Here is a 20,958-nt window from a genome sequence, read left to right on the forward strand (position 1 = left end):
ATCACCCAAGCGCCCTGTCCTCAGGGTCCTTCCTTGAATTTTTTCATTCCCAGAATGCTTTCAACATACGGGGAAAAAAAAAAAAAACAAAAAAGCAAAAACTGATCAGCATTCCCACCCAAGAAAGATAGCGGAGGTCCCTAGCACCCTCAAAACTAGTTTTCGGAGAATCCAAAACAGGCCGAGATGCTTTAAGAAGATGTCTTTTGCTTTTAATCCAGAAGAAGGAAGGATGGTCACAAAGGAAGGCTCAGATCCAAAGTGAATTCTTTTGTCTAGTACATGGTTTATTTTAAATGTGAAAGTTCAAGGTTACAAAAACAAATGGATTGGATGGGGGCATTTGTGAATTCTGAGGCATAGACATTTCACCATGTTTGGAGGATGTGCTCAGATATTTGTTTGTGCAAATTTTGTGATTGTTGAAATAAAAGAGGTACTGAGCCCAAGGAACATTGCCTCCAGAATGATGTGAAAAATAAATAAATGAGGGTACAGGGCCCCGAATCCCAAGGAAGGGAAGGAGAGTAAACTTGGCCTTGGTTGGTATTATCCTCACACAGCCTCTGGGTACCTGTTTGAAAAGCCTCTTTCTGATATAGCACATCATAGGTTGGATAGATTTATTGATTGAATGGAATAAACTGGGCAGGTAAACTGCAGTCAAGAAAATTGACCTACAGAAATGGTTTTCCTGCTTTTCTTCTATTTTTTACCTACCCGATTTTGTTAAAGTCTCTTTTTATGGACTTGACATTTTTTTTTCTTTTTTACAGCCACATCTGAGGCATATGGAAGTTCCCAGGGGGTCAAATTGGAGCTGCAGCTGCCGGCCTACACCATGACCCTTCAACACTGATCCCAGCTGCATCTGTGACTTACACCACAGCTTGCAGCAACGCCGGATCCTAAGCCACTGATCAAGGCCAGGGATTGAAACTGCATCTTCTCAGACCCTATGTCGGGTTTTTAATCTGCTAAGCCACAACAGGAACTTCTGAATTTGACTTTAGGGTGCATTGACTTCCTCAGGCAGCTTTGAGAAAGGGATTGCCTGGGGGTGAAAATTGAATTATGCTCCAGCGACTGGATTGAAGGAAAGAGCCTGGCTGGGCCTTGCGGTGTTCAGGTCCAGATCTTTCCAAGAACAGCTGTGTGATCTTGGATAAGGTATTTCATTTCACTGCCTTAACTGGAAAATGCAGACCGAACATTTGGGAGGAATACATTTTAAGAATAAGTGATGGATATAAATTGCCATGTATGGTACGTGGTACAGAGTAAGTCTTGTAAGACATGATATAACTCATGATGGAAAAGATTCACTCTGCTTGCCTTGTGCAGAGGAGCAGTTAGGAGGCAATTGTGTTGATGACATAGCAAGAAATTATGGAGGCCTAGGCAGGAGTAGTAGTGGTAAAAATAGCAAGAAACTGTCAGATTCTGGAGGTATTTTGAAGATAGAGCCAACAGGACTTTCTGATGGATTCCCTGTGGGGTGCGTGGGGACTTATGAATGAGTCATGTTTTGTGCTTGAGCAGCTTGAAGAATGGACTTGCTATTTACCGAGATGGAGAAAACTGAGGACAAAATAGGTCTTGGGGGTTGGATGAGTTAACTTGGCACTGTCTGTGCGACACTCAAGAAGAGGTATTGAGTGGGCAGTTGGACATATGTCTGTATGTCTTTGGATTTGGGGTGAGAGGTTGAGCTTGAGTTTGGACATGAATATTCTAGTCTTCAGAGATTTAAATAGATTTTTTAAAATTTTTATTTATTTATTTTTTTTACTTTTTAGGGCCACACTTACGGCATATGGAGGTTCCCAGGCTAGGGGTCCAATCGGAGCTACAGCTGCTGGCCTACACCACAGCCACAGCAACGCAGGATTTGAGCCGCATCTGTGACCTGAACCACAGCTCACCTTATCCCACTAAGCGAGGCCAGGAGTCGAGCTGGCAACCTCATGGTTACTAGTGGGATTTGTTTCTGCTGCACTACAATGGGAATTCCAATAGATGGTATTTAAAATCATGAGCTCTGGAGTTCCCGTTGTGGCTCAGTGGAAAAGAATCTGACTGGCATCCATGAGGATACGGGTTTGATCCCTGGCCTTGCTCAGTGGGTCAGGGATCCAGCGTTGCCATGAGCTGCGGTGTAGTTTGCAGACACAGCTCAGATCTGGCGTTGCTGTGGCTGTGGTTCAGGGCAGCAGCTGTAGCTCTGATTAGACCTCTAGCCTGGGAACCTCCATATGGCACAGGTGTGGCCCTAAAAAGACAACAAAATAAAATAAAGTAAAATAAAATAAAATAAAATAAAATAAAATAAAATCATGAGCTCCACCTTACCTGTTTACCTCATTCCCCCACAGTGGGTTCTTTCTAGTCTTGTTTACTCCTCGCTATAAAAGAAAAGCTTTATTCCTACCTAAACTTTGAGATGCATGGAGATATTATGGTCGAGGTGATGCCCCTATTGTAACAGGGGCTTTTTCCCTCCTGAAATCATTTTCTTCTCATTTTATTATCTATCTATCTATTTATTTTTTGTCTTTTTAGGGCTGCACCACGGCATATGGAGGTTCCCAGGCTAGGGGTCTAATCAGAGCTGTAGCCACCGGCCCCAGCCCCAGCCACAGCAATGCAGGATCTGAGCCACCTCTGCAACCTACATCACAGCTCACGGCAACGCCAGATCCTTAACCCAATGAGCAAGGCCAAGGATCGAACCCGCCACCTCATGGTTCCTAGTTGGATCCGTTAACCACTGAGCCACGATGGGAACGCTCTCTTCTCCTTATTTTAATGATACCTTTGAATAAGATCTCGCCTTACCCCACTCCCACCTCCAAATAAGTAAAATAATGAGCTCAAATAAGATCCTCTTGGAAGTGAGTGGTGGATAGAGAAGAATCTAGGTCTGAGAACCAAGCCCTGGAGCAGCCCAGTGTTCCATACTGGGGAGAGGAGGAGGAACAAATGCACCCCCCCTTCCTCTTCTCTTATTGTGATGAAAAGGGGACTGCTCTATTTAACTCAACCTCACTTGAGCAAAACTGTTTGCAAGATCTCTTTGGGGTTTGCTTTTTAAAAGCGATATGTACTTTTTGCAACTTCAAAGTCTTTTAAAAGGGAAAAACACCCAACTCTGGGCTGTGGAAGAGGCCTCATGGTGCAGGCATTGAACCAGCAAGTCAGTGTCTCTGGAGATCAAGTTCCTCTCAGGATTAGTGAAATCGAGCTTGTGTTAGCATTAAGTTAATGATGGAATGTCAACTTGCAAACCGCAAAAATCCTTTTATGCTTCACATCTCTTTCCCTTTTTCATAAAAAAAAAAAAGCCAACCTCCCGCCTCCCAGCAACATCCAAAAGCCTATGTGAAGCCAGGAGGGAGAATCTGAGAAAGGTTTGACTCTTCTTTTGGTGAGATGAACAATCTGTTGTGTCAAGGCGCCAGCACCGAAATCCTGTGTGTGAAGAACAGGTTGAGATTATAGTGTTACTCAGGAGAGTTTAGGGAAGGGAAAGGTAGGGATACCTCAATTTTTGTGATACAGATCTGGGGGTCTCAGTGGACCAAAGGTTTTCGATGAACCAGGAATGTCTTGGTTGTTATAAAAGCCGATGCAATTGTAGGTTGAATTCAAAGAGGTCCTGGCCATAGAAAATCAGAATCCACTGAATAAAGAGGCTGCTGGTTAGTGGACATACAGTTTCTGAGATTGCTGGCCTCTAAAAAAGGCCACTGTATTTAACACACGCCTTCTCCCCCCCCCCCCACCTCCCACCCCCACTGTGACCCCTAGAGAGAGATACCTGCTCCAAAGGTAGCAAATGACTTTGGAGACTTGGCTTTAACAGATAAGCTAGGCCATGGGAGCTCCTGTTGTGGCTCAGCGGGATAAGAACCTGCCTAGTATCCGTGAGGATGCGGATTCAAACCCTGGCCTCACTCAGAGGGTTAAGGATCTGGCACTGCCTCGAGCTGCTGCATAGGTTGCAGATGCGGCTCGGATCTGGCATTGCTGTGGCTGTGGCGTAGGCCAGCAGCTGCAGCTCAGGCAAGCAGCTGGAGCTCCAATTTAACCCCTAGTCTGGGAACTTCCATATGCCGCAGGCGCAGCCATAAAAAGACAAACGGTTAAGCTGGGCCAGTCAGATGCCTTTGAAAGTCTGAAACAAGACACTTGTCAGGTGGCTGGGGGAAGGAGACAGCTGGAGATGAGAGGCCATGTGAACCACAGCCAGGTGTCAGCAAAAGCAGGAGTGGAGAGAGGAGAAGGAGATGCACAGAGAGGAAGGAGAAGGAGAGAGGGGCGCGGGAGGGAGACAGAGACAGACAGACAGTCAGAGACAGGCAGACAGAGAGGATTATGTGGCCTGTGGGAGACAGACGGATAGAGACATAAGACAGAGCAGGGCCCTTGGGTCCTGACAGCTCTCTGCTCCTTTGAGGTCTGGGTATGCTTCCTTTCCTGTCCTTAGGTTCTGTGGGGGGGTTCAGTGATCACTGGCGCAGTCCCATTTACACTTGAGCCAGCCACATTGGGTGTCTGTTCTTTGAAACTTAAAAAGGTCTACACTTGCCACTTGCCCCATCCATTCTTTTTTTTTTTTTTTTTGCCATTTCTTGGGCTGCTCCCACAACATATGGAGGTTTCCCAGCTAGGGGTCAAATCGGAGCTGTAGCCACCAGCCTACACCACAGCCATAGCAATGCAGGATCCAAGCCGTGTCTACAACCTACACCACAGCTCACGGCAATGTGGGATCCTAAAACCACTGATCATGGCCAGGGATTGAACCTACAACCTCGTGGTTCCTAGTTGGATTCGTTAACTACTGAGCCACGACGGGAAGTCTTGGCCCATCCGTTCTGGCCTTTAGGCTCTGCTCCCTGTGCTCTGCTCCCCTCTTGGCCTAACCTGCAATTCTTTCCCCTGTTCTACTCAGCACTCGAGGCCCAGCTGAAGTTCTTACCTTTCTCATTGAGCTCTTGCCGACCAACCCAGGCCCCACAGGTTTCTTTTCCTCCCCTGAGCTTCTATGGGGCCACTAGACGTCCCAGCTCTGCCCTGTCTTCCTGTGAGTGGCCAGGTGGTGATCTGCTTAGGGGAAGAGCCCAAGTCTCATTTTATCCCCTACCTGCCTCTTCCCATCCCCTTTGTGGCTAAGGATTTACTCCTTTCTAAGGAGTACTTTGCTATTATTATTATTATTATTAATTTTTTTTTAGGACTGCACCTGCAGCATATGGAAGTTCCCAGGCTAGGGGTCAAATTGGAGCTGTAGCCGCTGGCCTATACCACAACCACAGAAATGCCAGATATGAGCCGCATTTGCGACTTATATCACAGTGCATGGCAATGCCGGTTCCTTAACCCACTGAGCAAGGCCAGGGATTGAACCTATGTCCTCATGGATGCTAGTGAGATTCATTTCAGCTGAGCCATCATGGGAACTCCCCTTTGCTATCATTTAAACTGGATCCTGGGAGGGAGAGGAAACACCTTATGTTAACCCGTCAGCTCTCTTGAATCACAAAGGGACTCTAGAATCACAAAGATCTGGGTTTGCAGATTGTGAGGCATTGGCAGGCTCCTTGACCTCTCTATGTCCCAGATTCCTCATCTAGGATGCAGTGGTGAGAAGCCCTACATCACATGGATTTGGTGAGGACTAACTAGACCTTCTATATAAAGTAGCTGACACAGTGCCTGGCACCATGTTCGGTAAGTGACACCTGCTGTATCACCTGCATTGACGCCTGGGTGCCATTCTGCTGGTTTGGCCACTTATCTGTTCATGTTCTCCTCTGGGGCCTCCTGAGTACCAGGCATGACACAGAGTCCCTAAGTATAAAAGGAACAGGGAGACTGATGCCCCCAGTGTGGTCATCCCGGCAGCCAGTCCCTGAGCTGGCAGTGTTCTTGGCAAGCTGCTGCTTCTCTTGGCTTGGCTTCCCTCGGCCCCAGGTCATGCTTTTGGCCTGAGATTTTTCAACTTCTTCCCCGGCCTTGAGTCTAAGGGCCTGTGGGGAGAGCTTCCCCCAAGCTGTGTGCCTGTGCGCCTCCACCAGCCCACTGCTTTGATGCCGAGGATACGGGATCATCTCTGATGGAAATGAGCTATGAGCTGGAGATTTGGGTAGAGTGAGGCCAAATCCCTGTGTGGCTCCAGGAACAGGGATAAATATAGCCCGAGTAATTGCTCATGCTCTTTTAAGGATTAAAAGTCAGCTTTCAGGCAAGCTGTGAAGCTCCATGACCAGGACAGCAAGGGACACAATGCCTTTTTTAGAGCTATGGTCAGCACTCCTTGTGCACTGCTGGATCCCGGGCCTCCAAATGCTATTCCCATTTACACAGGGGTCACCTTCACTAGTCTACACCCCATGAGGGCAGGGTTGGGTCTGAAGTGTCCCTACCACATCCCATCATACAGCCCTAGTCTGGCACACTCAATAAACATCTTAAATGAATAGCCTAGCTGTGAGAAGGCTATATATATATGTATATATGTGTACATATATACATGTATATATACACTTTGGACTTACGGCCCTTTTAAAAAAATTTGTTGGCGTATGGTTGACTTATAATCAATGTTGTTGTTATTGTTGTGTGTGTGTATGTGTGTATGTGTGTGTGTTTTCCAGTGGCTGCACCCATGGCATATGGAATCCCCAGGGCCAGGGATTGAAATCCAAGCCATAGCCGTGACCTATGCTGCAGGTGCAGCAACGCCAGACCCCTTAACCTGTTGTGCCAGGCCAGCAATCAAAGCCGCGCCTCTGCAGCCACCCGAGTGGCTGCAGTAGGATTCTTAACCTACTGGGCCACAGCAGGAATTCTCTACAATGTTGTGTTAATTTTGGGTACAACAGAGTGAATCATACTTCTACATATATCCATTCTTTTTCAGATTCTTTCCCCATGTAGGTGAGAAATACCTATATTGCTTTTTAGGGCCGCACCACGGCATATGGAGGTTCCCAGGCTAGGGGTCGAATCAGAACTGCAGCTGCTGGCCTACACCACAGCCACAGCAACACAGGATCTGAGCCGCATTTGCGACCTACACCACAGCTCACTGCAACGCTGGATGCTTGACCCACTGAGTGAGGCCAGGGATTGAACCCGAAACCCCATGGTTGGATTTGTTTCTGCTACACCACAATGGGAACTCCCATATATTTAAATTATAGTTGATTTACAGTGTTGTGCCAATTTCTGCTATACGGCAAAGTGACCCAGTCGTGTATGTGTATATATATATATACACATATATATATTCTTTTGTAAATATTATCTTCCTTCATGGTGTATCCCAGGAGATTGGATATAGTTCCCTGTGCTGTACAGTAGGATCTCATTGCTTATCTATTCTAAATGTAATAGTTTGCATCTACTAACCCCAAGCTCCCCATCCATCCCACTTCCTCCTCCCTCCCCTGAAGGCAATATTTTAAAAATAACCTTTAGGATAAGATCTGTAGTCCGGTTAACAATAACGTACCAATGTCCACTTCCTGGTTTTCACATCGTACAGCAGCCATATACGACATCACCACTGGGGGAAGCTGGGTGAAGTGTTCATGAGACCCTTTGGACTATTCCTGCCGCTTCCTGTGTGTCTGTAATTATTCCAAAATAAAAAATGAAAAGCCAAAAATAACCTTTAGTTGGGCCCATGCCAATACTCTGACACTTGGGGGAGGCAGTGCTGGAAGATGAATTGGTTAAATCCCTGTTCACAGCAATGCTTTTGTTTCATTATTATTTCTGAATGTAAACACATGACTTATTCATATGCTTCAACAATTTAATGGAGTTCCCAGTGCGGCTCAGTGGGTTAAGAACCCGACGGGTATCCATGAGGATGCAGGTTCCACCCCTGGCCTTGCTTAGTGGGTTAAGAATCTGGCGTTGCCACAAGCTGTGGTGTAGGTTGCAGATGCAGCTCAGATCCTGCATTGCTGTGTCTGTGGTGTAGGTGGGCAGCGGCAGCTCTGATTCAACCCCTCGTCTGGAAACTTCCATATGCTGCAAGTGTGGCCATAAAAAGTGAAACAACAACAACAACAAAACTTTACGTGTATAAATAGGCATACAGTGGATACTACCTGGCCTTAGCCACTTAGATTCTCTCCCCACAGGCAACTAATGTTGATGTTATTTGTGTCTTCTAATTTTACTGAGATTATGGGCACACACACGTGCATACTTGTGAATGTGTATGTGTCGATATAAATATATTCTTTTCTGTGTGTATCTATGTCTGTTCTGCTATCTTACCTCTTTCGCTTAACCATGTGATCTTGGAGGCTTTTCATATCGCTGCACAAAGGGCTTTCTCATCCTTCGCTGTGGCTATACCCATCATCTTTTATGGCCCCCAGTTGGTGGACGTTTATGTTGTTTCCAATCCTTTTGCCTTTGTAGACAAAGCTGCAATGAATAATCATGATCATCTGTCATTTCCCAAGTGTGGGAGTGTGTTTGTAGAATGAAATTCCTAGACGTGGAATTGGGTCAAAGGATACGAGCCTTATAATTTTGTTTGTGCTAAATTGTCTTCTCTAGAGTGTGTTCCATTTCACACACCTGTCAGTACTGTTCTTTAGGAAATGCTTGTATTCATGCAATGATTTTAAAAGTTATTAGGTGACACCGTCGCAAGTCTGGTAAAAGCTATGGGCCCAAGAAAAAAAACAGAAATCACACACAGTTTTGCATATAATTTTAGTTGGCTCAGAGATCCCCAAAGGCTCTCCATGAACCCTAATTTAAGAAACCCTGGCTGAAGGGAAGGAAGTATGGTAAGGGGGAAGAGCTTTAGGGCCAAACTACCTAAATTTGCCCCTTAATCCTACCACTTACCAGCTGTGGAACATCAGACAAGTCAGCCTCTTCAAGCCTCAGTTTCCTTTTTGTAAGAATGGTAAAATAATTCTTTTTTGAGGCATTGAAATTCTTTAAAAAATTTTTTATATTTTATTTATTTATTGTCTTTTGTCTTTTTAGGGTCACACCCACGGCATATGGAGGTCCCCAGGCTAGGGGTCGAATTGGAGCTGTTGCTGCCGGCCTACGCCACAGCCACAGCAACACCAGATCCAAGCTGTGTCCGAGGCCTACACCAGGGATCAAACCCACACCACAGCAGTGACCCAAACTGCTGCAGTGACAATGCTGGATCCTTAACCCACTGCTCCATAAGGGAACTCTTGAGATTCTTTTTTTTTAAATTGCTGAAGAGCTAATTTACAATGTTGTATTAATTGCAGGTGTACAGCAAAGTGATTCAGTTTGGATTCAATGTTTCAGAATGTATATATATATATATCCATTCTTTTTCAGATTCGTTTCCCTTATAGGTTGTTACAAAATATTTATCCCTCTGGTATACAGTAGGACCTTGTTGGTTATCTATTTTATGTTTAAAATAATTCTATTTCATAGGGTGCTTAGGATACATACACGTTTTTATGTAGAGCATCTGATACAGTGGTTGGAATACAGTAGGTGCTTAATGCAGGGTTAATACACAGACACACACCTTCTCTCACATGCACATGAAACCTTTGGTTTCATTTCACCCTGTGTTTCTAGTTGTCTCTGTAGTAATTGCTGCTGGATTCACAAAATTAACCTTCGGAGCATCATTGCCTAAAGTTGAGGTTCTTGGACCAACTACATAAGAATTGCCGGAGGGTCTTCATTAATGTAGATTCCTGGGTCCCATTTTAGATCCATGGAATTAGAATTTCTGGAAGAGGGGTCCAGAGAGCTTCGCACTTGGGGATTCTCATGCCCAATGAAGCTGAAGAAACAGTGCTAAAGAGTTTGTCAAATTCCTTTTAGTCCCTATACCTGCAGTTGTAATGTTACCACCTTGTGGTTTTGCCAGTGGGAGCCTGTTTCTAGCAGATGGAGAGGTGTCCACACCTGAGACAAAGCATGGCTCTTATCCAGGAGAGTTTCCTCTGGTTCCATTTGCAACAATACAGATATTTATGGGTGTAACAGACAGCATGGCCTGCAGTCTCATCTGGACTCTTCCTCAACTCAAACAGGGAGGATAGACAATCCAGGGCTGGATGCCAGCGGAAGGGGCTGGGATGGAGGCCCGGTGGGCCAGATTCAGTGGAGAAAGTCTGCTGTTGCTGGGTTGACTGACCCTTGGCCAGGAGTTGGGCATAAGGACTGTGCACAGCCAGGCAGCTGACATAAGGAGGCCTTGAGGCCACAAGCCTTGAAGCACCACTCTCTAGAGCTCTCAGCATGACTGACGAATACTTTCTGAGGTGGCAAATGATGGTCCAGGGCTAGAGTTGCCCGATTTAGCAAACAAAACTATAGGATAGGAGTTCCCATCATGGCTCAGGGGAAACAAACTCAACTAGTGTCTATGAGGATGCAGGTTCGATCCCTGGCCTCGCTCAGTGGGTTAGGGATCCGGCATTTCCATGAGCTGTGGTGTAGGTCACAGATGCAGCTTGGATCTGGTGTTGCTGTGGCTGTGGCGTAGGCTGGCAGCTGTAGCTTTGATCAGACCCCTAGCCTGGGAACCTCCATATACCGTGAGTGTGGCCCTAAAAAGCAAAAAAAAAAAAAAAAGCAGGATAAGCAGTTAAATTATTTCAGATTAAAAAAAAAATTTTTAATGCAAGTATATCCCATGCAATATTTGGGACATACTTATAGCAAAAAAAAAAAAAAAAGATATATGTTGTTACTCTGAAATTCAGATTTAAGTGAGTGGCCTGCATTTTACTGGCAATCCTACTCAGGGCCTCTCTGAGCTGCCTCTAACTGAAGAAGTGGGCCTGGAACCTCCATGTGACTGACTCGGAGCTTTCTCTTGGGGGCCCTGCACCCAAGGTGGGTGAGGAGAGAGTGGGGGCAGGGCAGGGTGTGGACCTCCAGGAGAGAGGCAGCCCTTCCTCACCTGTGTCTGGCAGGGGCAGGAAAGTAATCTGTGCTGATCAGCAGGTATGAGACGCTGGCACTGTGCGCAGCCCTTCCAAGTTATCTCATTGAATCATCCTGCGAGCCTAGGCATTAGGCAGGTGTGATCGCTATGCTTCCCACTTACTGGAGACTGAAGCTTCACAAAGAACCCAGGGCTATTGAGTGGAGGAGCAGGGATTGAAGTCCCTGGGGCTGGTGCCAGGTCTGGGATTAGCTGAATCTTCCAGGCCCTTCTCTCTGTTAATCCCAAGGGCTTAAGGTGGGAGCAGCCCCTGCCTCCGAATCCGCGGCACAGGAAATATTCCTGGTTTCTCTGGCGCTGGGCCAGCGTCTTGTCCAGGCTCCCATGCTTGCTGAAGTTTCCAGGCTGGGAGGCAGATCTGCCGAGTTCCCTCAGTCCCCAGCTGGCCAGGACTGCCCAGTGGCACGAGCTGCCAGTGCCCTTGCTCTGCGGGTGCCCGTGGGAGGGGCCCCGGGCGAGCTGCTGCCTCCCAGGCCCAGCCTGAGCTGAGCCCCTGGTGGCCTGGCCAGCTTCCCTGCCGTTGGCCCCCTGAGCAGGGCCAGAGGGGTCCCCGAGGAGCTCTGGGCTCTAAGTTCCAGCCCCTCTCTGAGGAGGCGGGCGGCTAGGCTCGGCAGCCAGAGGCTTCTCAGCCCTGAGCTCCGGAGCCAGATGTAACATTGACCTTAAATGGTAAAAGCTCCCCAGAGTGAAGAGAGGCTGGCCGGAGGAGGAAAGGGGAATAACTCAGTTTTAGGTAAGTCATCGCTGTCTCCAAGAATAACCTGCTTCTTCAGCCGGGAGCAAGGGAACCCTTCTTCTCCTTAAAGGTACAGGGTGCTGGGATGGGGGCGCCTGAATTTAACTTTCCAAGAGAGTTGGCTCTGTCGGGTGGCATTTCAGCTGAGTATTTTTATTGTTGCTGTCACAGTTTTAAAATAAGAAGTGAATCGTGCCCGTCCTGACTTAACTAAATTGTGTTCCTTTTGCTGGCTGTTGGAAAACACACACAGGTGAAGGTGACAGTGTGCGTTCTGCCTGGCGACCTCCACCGCCAGATTTCGTGTGGGCTCCTTTGGAGCTATAGAGGGTCCCCAGATTCCATAAGCCCGCCTGGCAGGGCTTCTTCCCCCTCCCCCGCCCACCGAGGCTTCCCCTTCCCCAGCCCTGCTGTGTGCTCACTTGTGCCTCACTCTGCTCCCCACTCCCACCCCATACTGCCCACCTTGTCCAGCTTGGACCTTGCGCTGGCCCAGCCCCGTCTCCGCTCTTGACCTGCCTCTCTTTCTGTGCCTGCACCCCCTATCCTATGCTCTGGCTGCAGCCCCTGCTGTTGATCCTGTCCCCATCTCTGTTGCCTCCAGCTTTGTTCCTCCGCTCCATGCCACCCTTTCGTTGCACCCTGGAGGGGTTGCATGTACCCTGTGTGAGCCCCAAGCCTGCTCACCTCCAGGAGCTCGGGGTCAGAGCTATTCTTAGAGTGAGCGGCACTCAGGCTGCCTATCTCCAGAGGAAAGGCCAGTGGAAGCCAGAGGCCAGAGAGGGGCCCAGCTGTCGCTCCCTCCTGCCTAGTAAATGGTTATAAAAGCCTGGAGATGCTCTGCAGACTGAGTAAACAGAGTTTAGGATCTGGGGCAACAGCTTTCGCGTCCCAGAGCGTGGCAGCAGCTGTGCTCTTAACATTCACTCTTCAGGCTGCTCTTTGGGGGCGGGGGGCGGTCTCAGGGGAAATAAAGCAGCCCATGGGCTTGTCTGAGTTGGGTCTCCTGCAGGAAAAAGGAGGCAGCTTCCAGGGGCTGTTAGGCTGGGAGCTCTGGGAAGCCAGAGCCTGTGGATGGTTCCACTGTCCCCACCAGGGGGCAGTGACATGCTGGTGAGACAGGTGGCGTTAACTACCCCCAACCTCACCTTCACATTTTTAGGGGGGAGGAAACTCAAGTTAAATGACTTGCTTAAGGTCAGACCACTAAGAATGGGCAGAGGAGCTCCCCTCGTGGCACAGTGGTTAACGAATCTGACTAGGAACCATGAGGTTGCGGGTTCAATCCCTGGCCTTGCTCAGCGGGTTAAGGATCCGGCATTGCCGTGAGCTGTGGCGTAGGTTGCAGACGCGGCTCGGATCCCATGTTGCTGTGGCTCTGGCATAGGCCGGTGGCTACAGCTCCGATTCGACCCCTAGCCTGGGAACCTCCCTATGCTGAGGGAGTGGCTCTAGAAAAGGCAAAAAGACAAAAAAAAAAAAAAAAAAAAAGAGAATGGGCAGAGCGAGGCATCAAATTCAAGTGTGCATGACTCCAGGGCCCCAGGACTCCTGGCCCTCAACAGAGCTGCGAGTGTGCTGGTACACTCCTGCCTTGGGTAGTGTCTTGTGATATATATATATATATATATATTTTTTTTGACTTGGTGGACAGTACAATTGTCATAGTTGCATTCGGTCCATGATTTGGTGTGTGTGTGTGTTGGGGGTGGTTGTTTGTATTCACAGATGATGTACCTTCCTCTGTGCTTGGTAGTAAGTGGGATGTTCCCGCATACCGTCCAAGACGGTCTGGGAGCTGTAATCATGTGCTAATTGCTACCACATGATCAATGATCCCCATAAACATGTTTTCTAGAAGAAAAAAAAAAAAAGCACACAAGCCATTCTTACTATGCATGGAATACTGTTCTAAGCACTTCCCACGTTGTCATTCAAACGTCTACAACTCTGCAAAGCTGGGGTTGTTACGATTCTACCCTTATCTTGTAGGTGGGACATTTTAGCACAGAGAGGTTACACAGCTGGTGCTGGCATTTGACCCCAGGAAGCCCACCTCTGAGGCTCTTCCCTTACCCATGATACACTGTTTGTCTCTGATTGGTGCTGTTTCTGAGAGGGCAGAGGAGGAAGCGGCCACTCTTCCAGGGCTGCGCCTAAGGCTTTGCACTTGTGATTTCATGCACTCTTTTCAGCAAGGCTACAAGGGATGTGTCTTTACTTCAGTTTCAGAGGAGGACACTAGGACCAGGGGATGTTACAGGACTTGTCCAAGGTCACCCAGCCACCAAGTGACAGAGCAGGGGACTCACTATCTTGGATGTGGATCGTTAGGGCCATGGAATGCCTTTTACTTGACACACTCACTCGGGGGGACCCGTGGGCACGTAATTTCAAGGTGAGGGGCTCTGTGAATCCCAGTGAGAGGATGCTAGATTCCCTGCTGGATGGGCTGAGCTACCCTTGCGGGTTCTCAGCTTCCCAAACAGTCTGAACCTCTTTCCTCTACATCCTGGGGGTAAAGGTGGGTGGGTGCACCCACGCCTCCAGCGGGAGTGGAGGCTGAGCCCTGTGAGGGCAGAGACCCCGTCTCCTTCTCCACTGTGTGTCTGGCACCCAGAATGATGCAGGGAGTGTATGAAGTGCTCAGCATCAATTTTCTTTTTCTTTTGAAGAAATGGATGTAATGCTCATAATGCATGTTCTGGTTAAACAGGATCCTGGGTTTACTAAGTATATGTGCCTGATGATCAGATTCTTCTAGTCTGGATTAAGAGGATGCGAGGTTGGCGGGGGTGGTTCTTAAGTCATCCACCTCTCCCCACCCCACCCCCGCCACCTATCCTGGGTACCCCCCATCCCCATCCCATGGAGCCTCTGGGCTGCCCCTCAGCCGTCCTCTCTGTGGTTGGGCAGTCAGCAGAGGGACTGTTTGGTCACCAAGGAGGGATGGGGTCTGGATGGATGGGGCGGAGAGATGTAGGCACCCTCAGACTCTGCCCTTTGAGTCAGGGGGTGGGAGACAGAGATCCGAGTTCTCTTACAGTAAATGTAAAAGGGAGGAGGGAAAATGGATATGAATTGCCTTTGTGCTGGGGTCTGTTCTAGAACTGTTATTTAATTTAATCATTGTGATAGACATGAGGACGTTATAGCTGGAAGAGGTGATGCAATATGCCCAAGGGCACACAGTTGGCTGTTGGTGAGTGGGGATTCCAGCTCAGCCCAGCCTGGTCCAACATGGGGACCTCTGGGGTTTGATGCCACCCTGCTTTGAGTTAGTAGCCTGGGTCTCAGGACAGTTATTGAGTGTTACCGTCCAAATGATGGGAAAATCGAGGGGATCGCATTTGCCCCATGGACCTTGGAGGGCAGACCCTGAGTTCAGGTGACATCCAGGGCAGCCTCAGTGGATGAAACAGAGGCAACATGAGTCCGTGACCTTGGACAAGCCCTCCCTTCTCTGCGAGGGCCTTTCCCCAGGGGAGAAGGAAAACAGATGACAGTCGGTCAAACAAACAGAAAACCTCTCTGCTAGCTGGCCACAGATGTAAAACAGAGTGAGGGAAGCTGGGCTTAATCAGCTCAGGTGAATTTCTTCCCAGTACCTTTTAAATTTATAATTCTTATCCACATTTTTTTTCTTTGTAATAAAAGTTATGTATAGTCTTTGCTAATCTTTCTTGGAAAATACAGAAATAAGTATAAATAAGAAATTCAGATATACATATAAAGAAATGAAAGATCCCTCTGGAATCCTATTACTCAGAGATAAATATTGTTAATATTATGGTGTGTTTATATTTTATAAAACTAGCACCTTACCATATGGTTTTGTAGTCTGCTTTAAAATTTTTTTTGATAAGCAAGAAATCAATTTATTAAAATAGGACCCTTGTGAAAAATGCAAGGTGGTAGGCAAGGAAGCTCTGCCTGCTTTACATTTTTTTAAAGACTTAATTTTACTGTGAACTTAAACTGCTCTAAAAAAATTAAGAGGAAGATACGCATAGCGATTTCCCATGTACTCTCTGCCCCCTATACGCAAAAGCCTCCCCCAGTATAACAGGTGGACTGGAGTGGAACATTTGTTACAATTGATGGACCTATGCTGACACATCATAATCACCCAGAGTCCGTGGTTTCCCTTAGGGTTCACTCTTGGTATCGTTCATTCTGTGGGTTTGGACAACTTGTATAATGACGTGTATTCACCATTATACCATACAGAGTAATTTCACTGCCTTAAAAATCCTCCGTGTTCCTCCTATTCATTTTTCCCCCCAACCCCTAACAGATCTTTTTACTGTCTCTATAATTTTCCCTTTTCCAGAATGACATACGGTTGCAGTCAAACACTAGGTAGCCTTTTTAGACTGGCCTCTTTCACTTAGTGATATGCATTTAAGATTTCTCCATGTCTTTTCATGGCTTGAGAGCTCATCTCTTCTTAGCCCTGAATCATATTCCAGTATCGAGCACCACAGCTTATTTATCCATTCACCCACTGAAGGACATCTTAGTCTGGTTTTTAATTTTTTTAATTTTTTTTGACTTTTTAGGGCCGCACCTGTGGCAATATGGAAGTTCACAGGCTAGGGGTTGAATCAGAGCTATAGCTGCTAGCCTACACCACAGCCACAGCAACACCAGATCCAAGCCGGATCCTTAACGCACTGAGTGAGGTCAGGGATCGAACCTGTGTCCTCATGGATGCTAGTCAGATTCATTTCCACTGAGCCATGATGGGAACTCCTGGGTTTTTTGTTTTGATATTTTAAAAATTGAAGTGTAGTTGATGTATACTTATAACTCATGTAATATTGTATGATGTAGTGATTCGTAATTTGTAAAGGTTATATTCCATTCATAGTTATTATAAACTATTGGCTTTATTCCCTGTGCTGTAAATTATATCCTCGTAACTTATTAATTTTACATGTAATAGTCTGTACCTCTTAACCCCCTACCCCTGTACGGCCTCTCTCCAGTTCTTTCTTCCCACTGGTAACCACTAGTTTGTTCTCTATATCTATGAGTCTATTTCTTTTTTTGTTATAGTCACTAGTTTGTTTTATTTTTCAGATTCCACATATACATGATGTGATACAGTCTTTGATTTATTTCACTTAGAATAACACCCTCCAAGTCCACCCAGGTTGTTGCAAGTGGTGAAATTTCATTTTTTTTTTATGACTGAATAGTAGCTTGCTTTTTTAAACTGAATATTCTATCATGATTGTTTTCTCATGCCATTAAAGATACTTTAAATCTTGGTTTTTCAGCGGTTGTATGCTACCGAATAATTTTAGCTATGCAACAGTTTAATCATCATTCCTCTCGTTGGGCATTTCCAAATGTGGTTTTTCTTGGGGGGGGGGCAATCTCAGGGGCACACACATGACAGTTTTTCCATCTGTTGTGGTGGTTGGAAGCTCACTGCTCCCAAGTGGGCTTGTGCCGGTGTGCCCTGGGGTGTGGGCTTGGTCTGTGAGAGGACAGTAAGGGGTATACTGACTCAGCCCTGGACACACAAACTCATGTCGGAATTGCCTTTTAAGTTCTTTTCTGTCCATCTGCAGTAGCCGAGGAGGGCGGGTGCTGAGGGACGTTCAGTACTAAAACCAGACATTCCAGGCAAATCAGGGAGAGTTGTTTTCCCAGGTTTGGACCTAGGGCACTTTCAATATTTTTCAGTTGCTTCCTTGTCTTTCTTCTTGACAAAATCAAAGCAAGTCTTGGGCTTGGAGCCTTGGTCAGGAATAGCTAGAATTTAATAACGGTTTCCACTAAATTTATTTTTATGACGGACTCCTCTCTATTTGTGGTATAAGTGGAACTGATGTTTCCATGGATGGTAGGGATCTAAAGATTCCTTTTTAAATAAATGTGATGACGGGGGTAGCTAACACTTACTGAGTGCTTATGGTGTGCTAGGCGCTGTTCTAATGCTTTTCCTGCAGTACTAACTTTAGCCCCCTGAAGAAGTTACTATTGTTATCTTTGTTGTACAGATGAAGGAACTGTGGCACAGAGAGGGTCAAGGACTTGCCCAGCAACACAAAGCTGGTAAATGGCCCAGACAGGATGGTAGTCCTGGCTTTCTGGCTCACTGCCGGTCAAATGAAAGAAGACTTAAGGAATGAATGTGCAGGTGGCATGCGTCTGAAAATATGAGGGTGGCGTGCAGATGACTCAGGTTTAGGAAATGTTAGCTTGGAGGGAACAAGTTCTGTGAGCAGGTGTATTAGTGAGTAGAGGATGGTGGGGGCAAGGAGGAAGCTGAGTCTCCTTAGCAAAACCAAGGGAGACTTAGGAACCTGTGGGCCAGCAGGAGGGGCTGAAAGGGATGGGGTCACCCAGTGATCTTAGTAGGGCTGCAAGGCTGCAGGGCTGGCATGCGGTGCAGAGGGCACGGTGGTCGTCTAGGGAAGGGATGCACAGAGGCTGCCGGCAGTCTGCCCCTGACAGGCTAACCCACAGGATGTTTCCAGAGAGCCCGAAGCTCCTGGCTCATCAGAGGAAGGCCTGAAGACACCCTTGACTTTGCTTTTACGGGTGTGGCCAAAAGAGCGCTGGCTCTGAGTCAGGAGGCGGGGCTTAGCCTGGACCAGCTCCTCCCTCTGATCATAGAGGGAGCTGGCGCCTGGGGCTTGAGGCAGCCTTTTGCCCTGGTGGGGAGCTCAGGCCCTGATGTAACCATGCAGCTCCACCACTGACCGGCTATACACCTTGAGCCACACCCAACTCCTCTGAGCCTCAGCTTCCTCGCCTGTAAAATAGAGATAATGATGGTGCCCACTTTGTATAATTAAATCCCTCAGCCTGGTGTCTGTCCTTTGCACCCAGCAGATATTAACTATTATTATTTCTAACCTCTTCCCCCCAGCTCAGAGATTCCACCAAGGACATTCCTGCACTGGGTGTGAGGCTCTGAGGGCCCATAATTCTGGGTCCCAGTCTTACTTCCATTAGTATATCAAGGAGAGTGGCAGACTAAGCTCTAGATGACTGGCCATTGGTCCCTGGTGGGGTCTTTAAGGAGGCTCAGTAAAAACACTTTCTTCCTTCACTTAAGTTCGGGAAATCAGTCTAATATCACCCTTATGACGGATAAAGCTAATAGTGGAGAATGTGGTTACGTTGGCAGGCGAGCAGACTTTCTAATATTGAATTAAGCAAACTTAATCCCCTCCCAGCCCTATGTCATGTCCTCTGGTAGAGGCAGACCCCTTTAAATCTTAGAGCCTGGAGGAGCAGAGCTGAAGGAACACAGAACCCAAGAGGAGGGGAGGAGGAAAGGGCTGATAATTATGTTAATGCTTCTTCTTCTTCTTCTTCTTCTTTTTTTTTTTTTTTTGTCTTTTTAGGGCCGCACCCACAGCATATGGAGGTTCCCAGGCTAGGAGTCGAATCAGAGCTATAGCCACAAGCCTATGCCAGAGCCATAGCAACGAGGGATCCAAGCCGCATCTGTGAACTACACCACAGTTCACAGCAACTCCAGATCCTTATCCCACTGAGTGAGGCCAGGGATCGAACCAGCATCCTCATGGATGCTAGTCGGGTTCATCAACCACCCAGCCACGATGGGAACTGCTACGTTAATGCTTCTTGAGCTCACCATCAGACAGCCATTCCCCTGGGGTGGAGCCAGGAGTCTTACACTCTTGGGGTTCCTTCCATACAGAGGGAAACAATCGCGTATAGAGAAGCAGTGTTGTGCTTCCAATGGAATTGAAGCAAAGGCCTGGCCCAAGTCCTATTGCCAAGCTGGTCTTGTGGCAGGTGGGGACCTGGGAGACATGGTGTCCTCGTGAGAGACAGCCAGCACTCAGGCTGAAGGCTGCCAAGTAGTCCCACAAGGCTGGCACCCAGCTCTCTTTTGTGCTTGATGGAACCTCAGCCTTTCTCCTCCTGAGATGCCTAAGGGGCATCTGTTCAAAGTCACATCCTTCCTTGAACAAGTTAAATTTCCAACTAGAAGTAACCGGTGTGATTTTTTTTTTTTTTAATGGAAGTTGCATTTAGGCAGCTCCAGCCAGGGAGCAAATGACCTTTCAACTCCCCCCTTCCCTGGGATATTTCATACAGAGAGACACGAGAAAAGAGGGAAGGGAACCACCTTGGTTTGACCATGATGCACTTGCCAGGCATTTTTCATGTAATATCTCATTAAATCCATCCTGCAGCTATCTAAGGGAGATATATATATATATATATATATATATTTTTTTTTTTTTTTTTGGCTGTACTCAATGGCAAAATTCCTGGGCCTGGCATTAAACCCATGCCATAGCAGTGACAATGCCAGATCCTTAACCCGCTGAGCCCCAAGAGAACTCCAAAGGGAGATACTTTTGAACAAATGATTCAGGGAGGTCAGGCCATTTACTCAAGACGACCAACACGTAACTAGTTGGTGAAGAATGAGGCATCAAATAAAAACCAACATACCCCAAACTGCAGTGATTCCCATCACTCTGTGGCTAATGTATCAGGCCACAGGGCAGAGTGAGAATGCCCAGTTCTTGTCCCTGCTTCTGTGGTTGGAGCCCAGGAGGCCCCAGCACTGCTGCACAGAGCAGAGGCCCTGAGATTTGGGGGCCGAGGTCTGGGGAAGCTGTTCTGCTTGGCCAGCTCTACTTTGCATCTATTTTGTCTCCTTTTGGTCTGTAACAATCTTTATTAGGTCTCATAATCTTGTCCATAAACATGTTCCTTTGTTTAGTAGGGAAATAAAGTCTAGAACCACAAGCTTTCTATTGGCAGGAAATACCATGTCCTACGTTGGGAATCTTGAGTCACTCTCTCTGACTCACCAAGGCTTGTGTCCCAAAAGTTCATCGACATTGCCATGGTCACCCAGTCTGTCTCAGAGGCTGCATGGAGTAGTGGTTGGGACCTCAGGTTCTCAAATCAAAATGACCTGAATTCAGGTCCTGGCTCTGCAGCTTACTGTGTGAGTTGGGGGAGATGATTGAACTTTCATCTGACTTTTCTTACCTAGAAAATGAAGCTGATGATGGAAACCATATAACTTGCTCAAGGAGTTGTTATAAAGATGAACTAGATTGCTGTAGTTAAAGTTCTTGTAAGTTCTTATACGTGCTCAATAAATAATAACTATGGTTTAAGCTCAGATTAACATCAAGCAATTGGAACACCTCTATTTTGTGGTTCCAAATGGTCAGATTTCCCTAAGGGCTGCCTTTGCCAT

The 20,958-nt window shown here is 47.1% G+C and overlaps 1 protein-coding gene across 47 annotated transcripts in view; it reads left to right on the top strand.

Moving 5' to 3' along the window:
• IRAG1 (inositol 1,4,5-triphosphate receptor associated 1) overlaps positions 1 to 20,958 on the top strand; it is a 184,979-nt gene that overhangs the window by 27,382 nt on the left and 136,639 nt on the right. For 22 of the 47 annotated variants that reach the window (XM_085012038.1, XM_085012027.1, XM_085012046.1 and 19 more), the window contains exon 1: positions 11,649 to 11,735. The exons of 7 other annotated variants lie outside the window; for them this stretch is intronic. Coding sequence is in view for 3 of the 40 variants with exons in the window: in XM_013994559.3 (XP_013850013.1) it covers positions 11,669 to 11,735 (67 nt within the window). In the remaining 37 variants the exon portion in view is untranslated. Of the gene's footprint in view, positions 1 to 11,356; positions 11,809 to 20,958 lie in introns of those variants that run through there. 18 more of the 47 variants (XM_085012036.1, XM_085012028.1, XM_085012047.1 and 15 more) reach the window with 4 other exon arrangements.

This window comes from Sus scrofa, chromosome 2 (assembly GCF_054392235.1).
Source record: "Sus scrofa isolate SSC_HxYL_T2T_F1_AM1 chromosome 2, Sscrofa_HxYL_maternal_Yorkshire_Landrace_v2.0, whole genome shotgun sequence".
Taxonomy (NCBI): Eukaryota; Metazoa; Chordata; class Mammalia; order Artiodactyla; family Suidae; genus Sus; species Sus scrofa.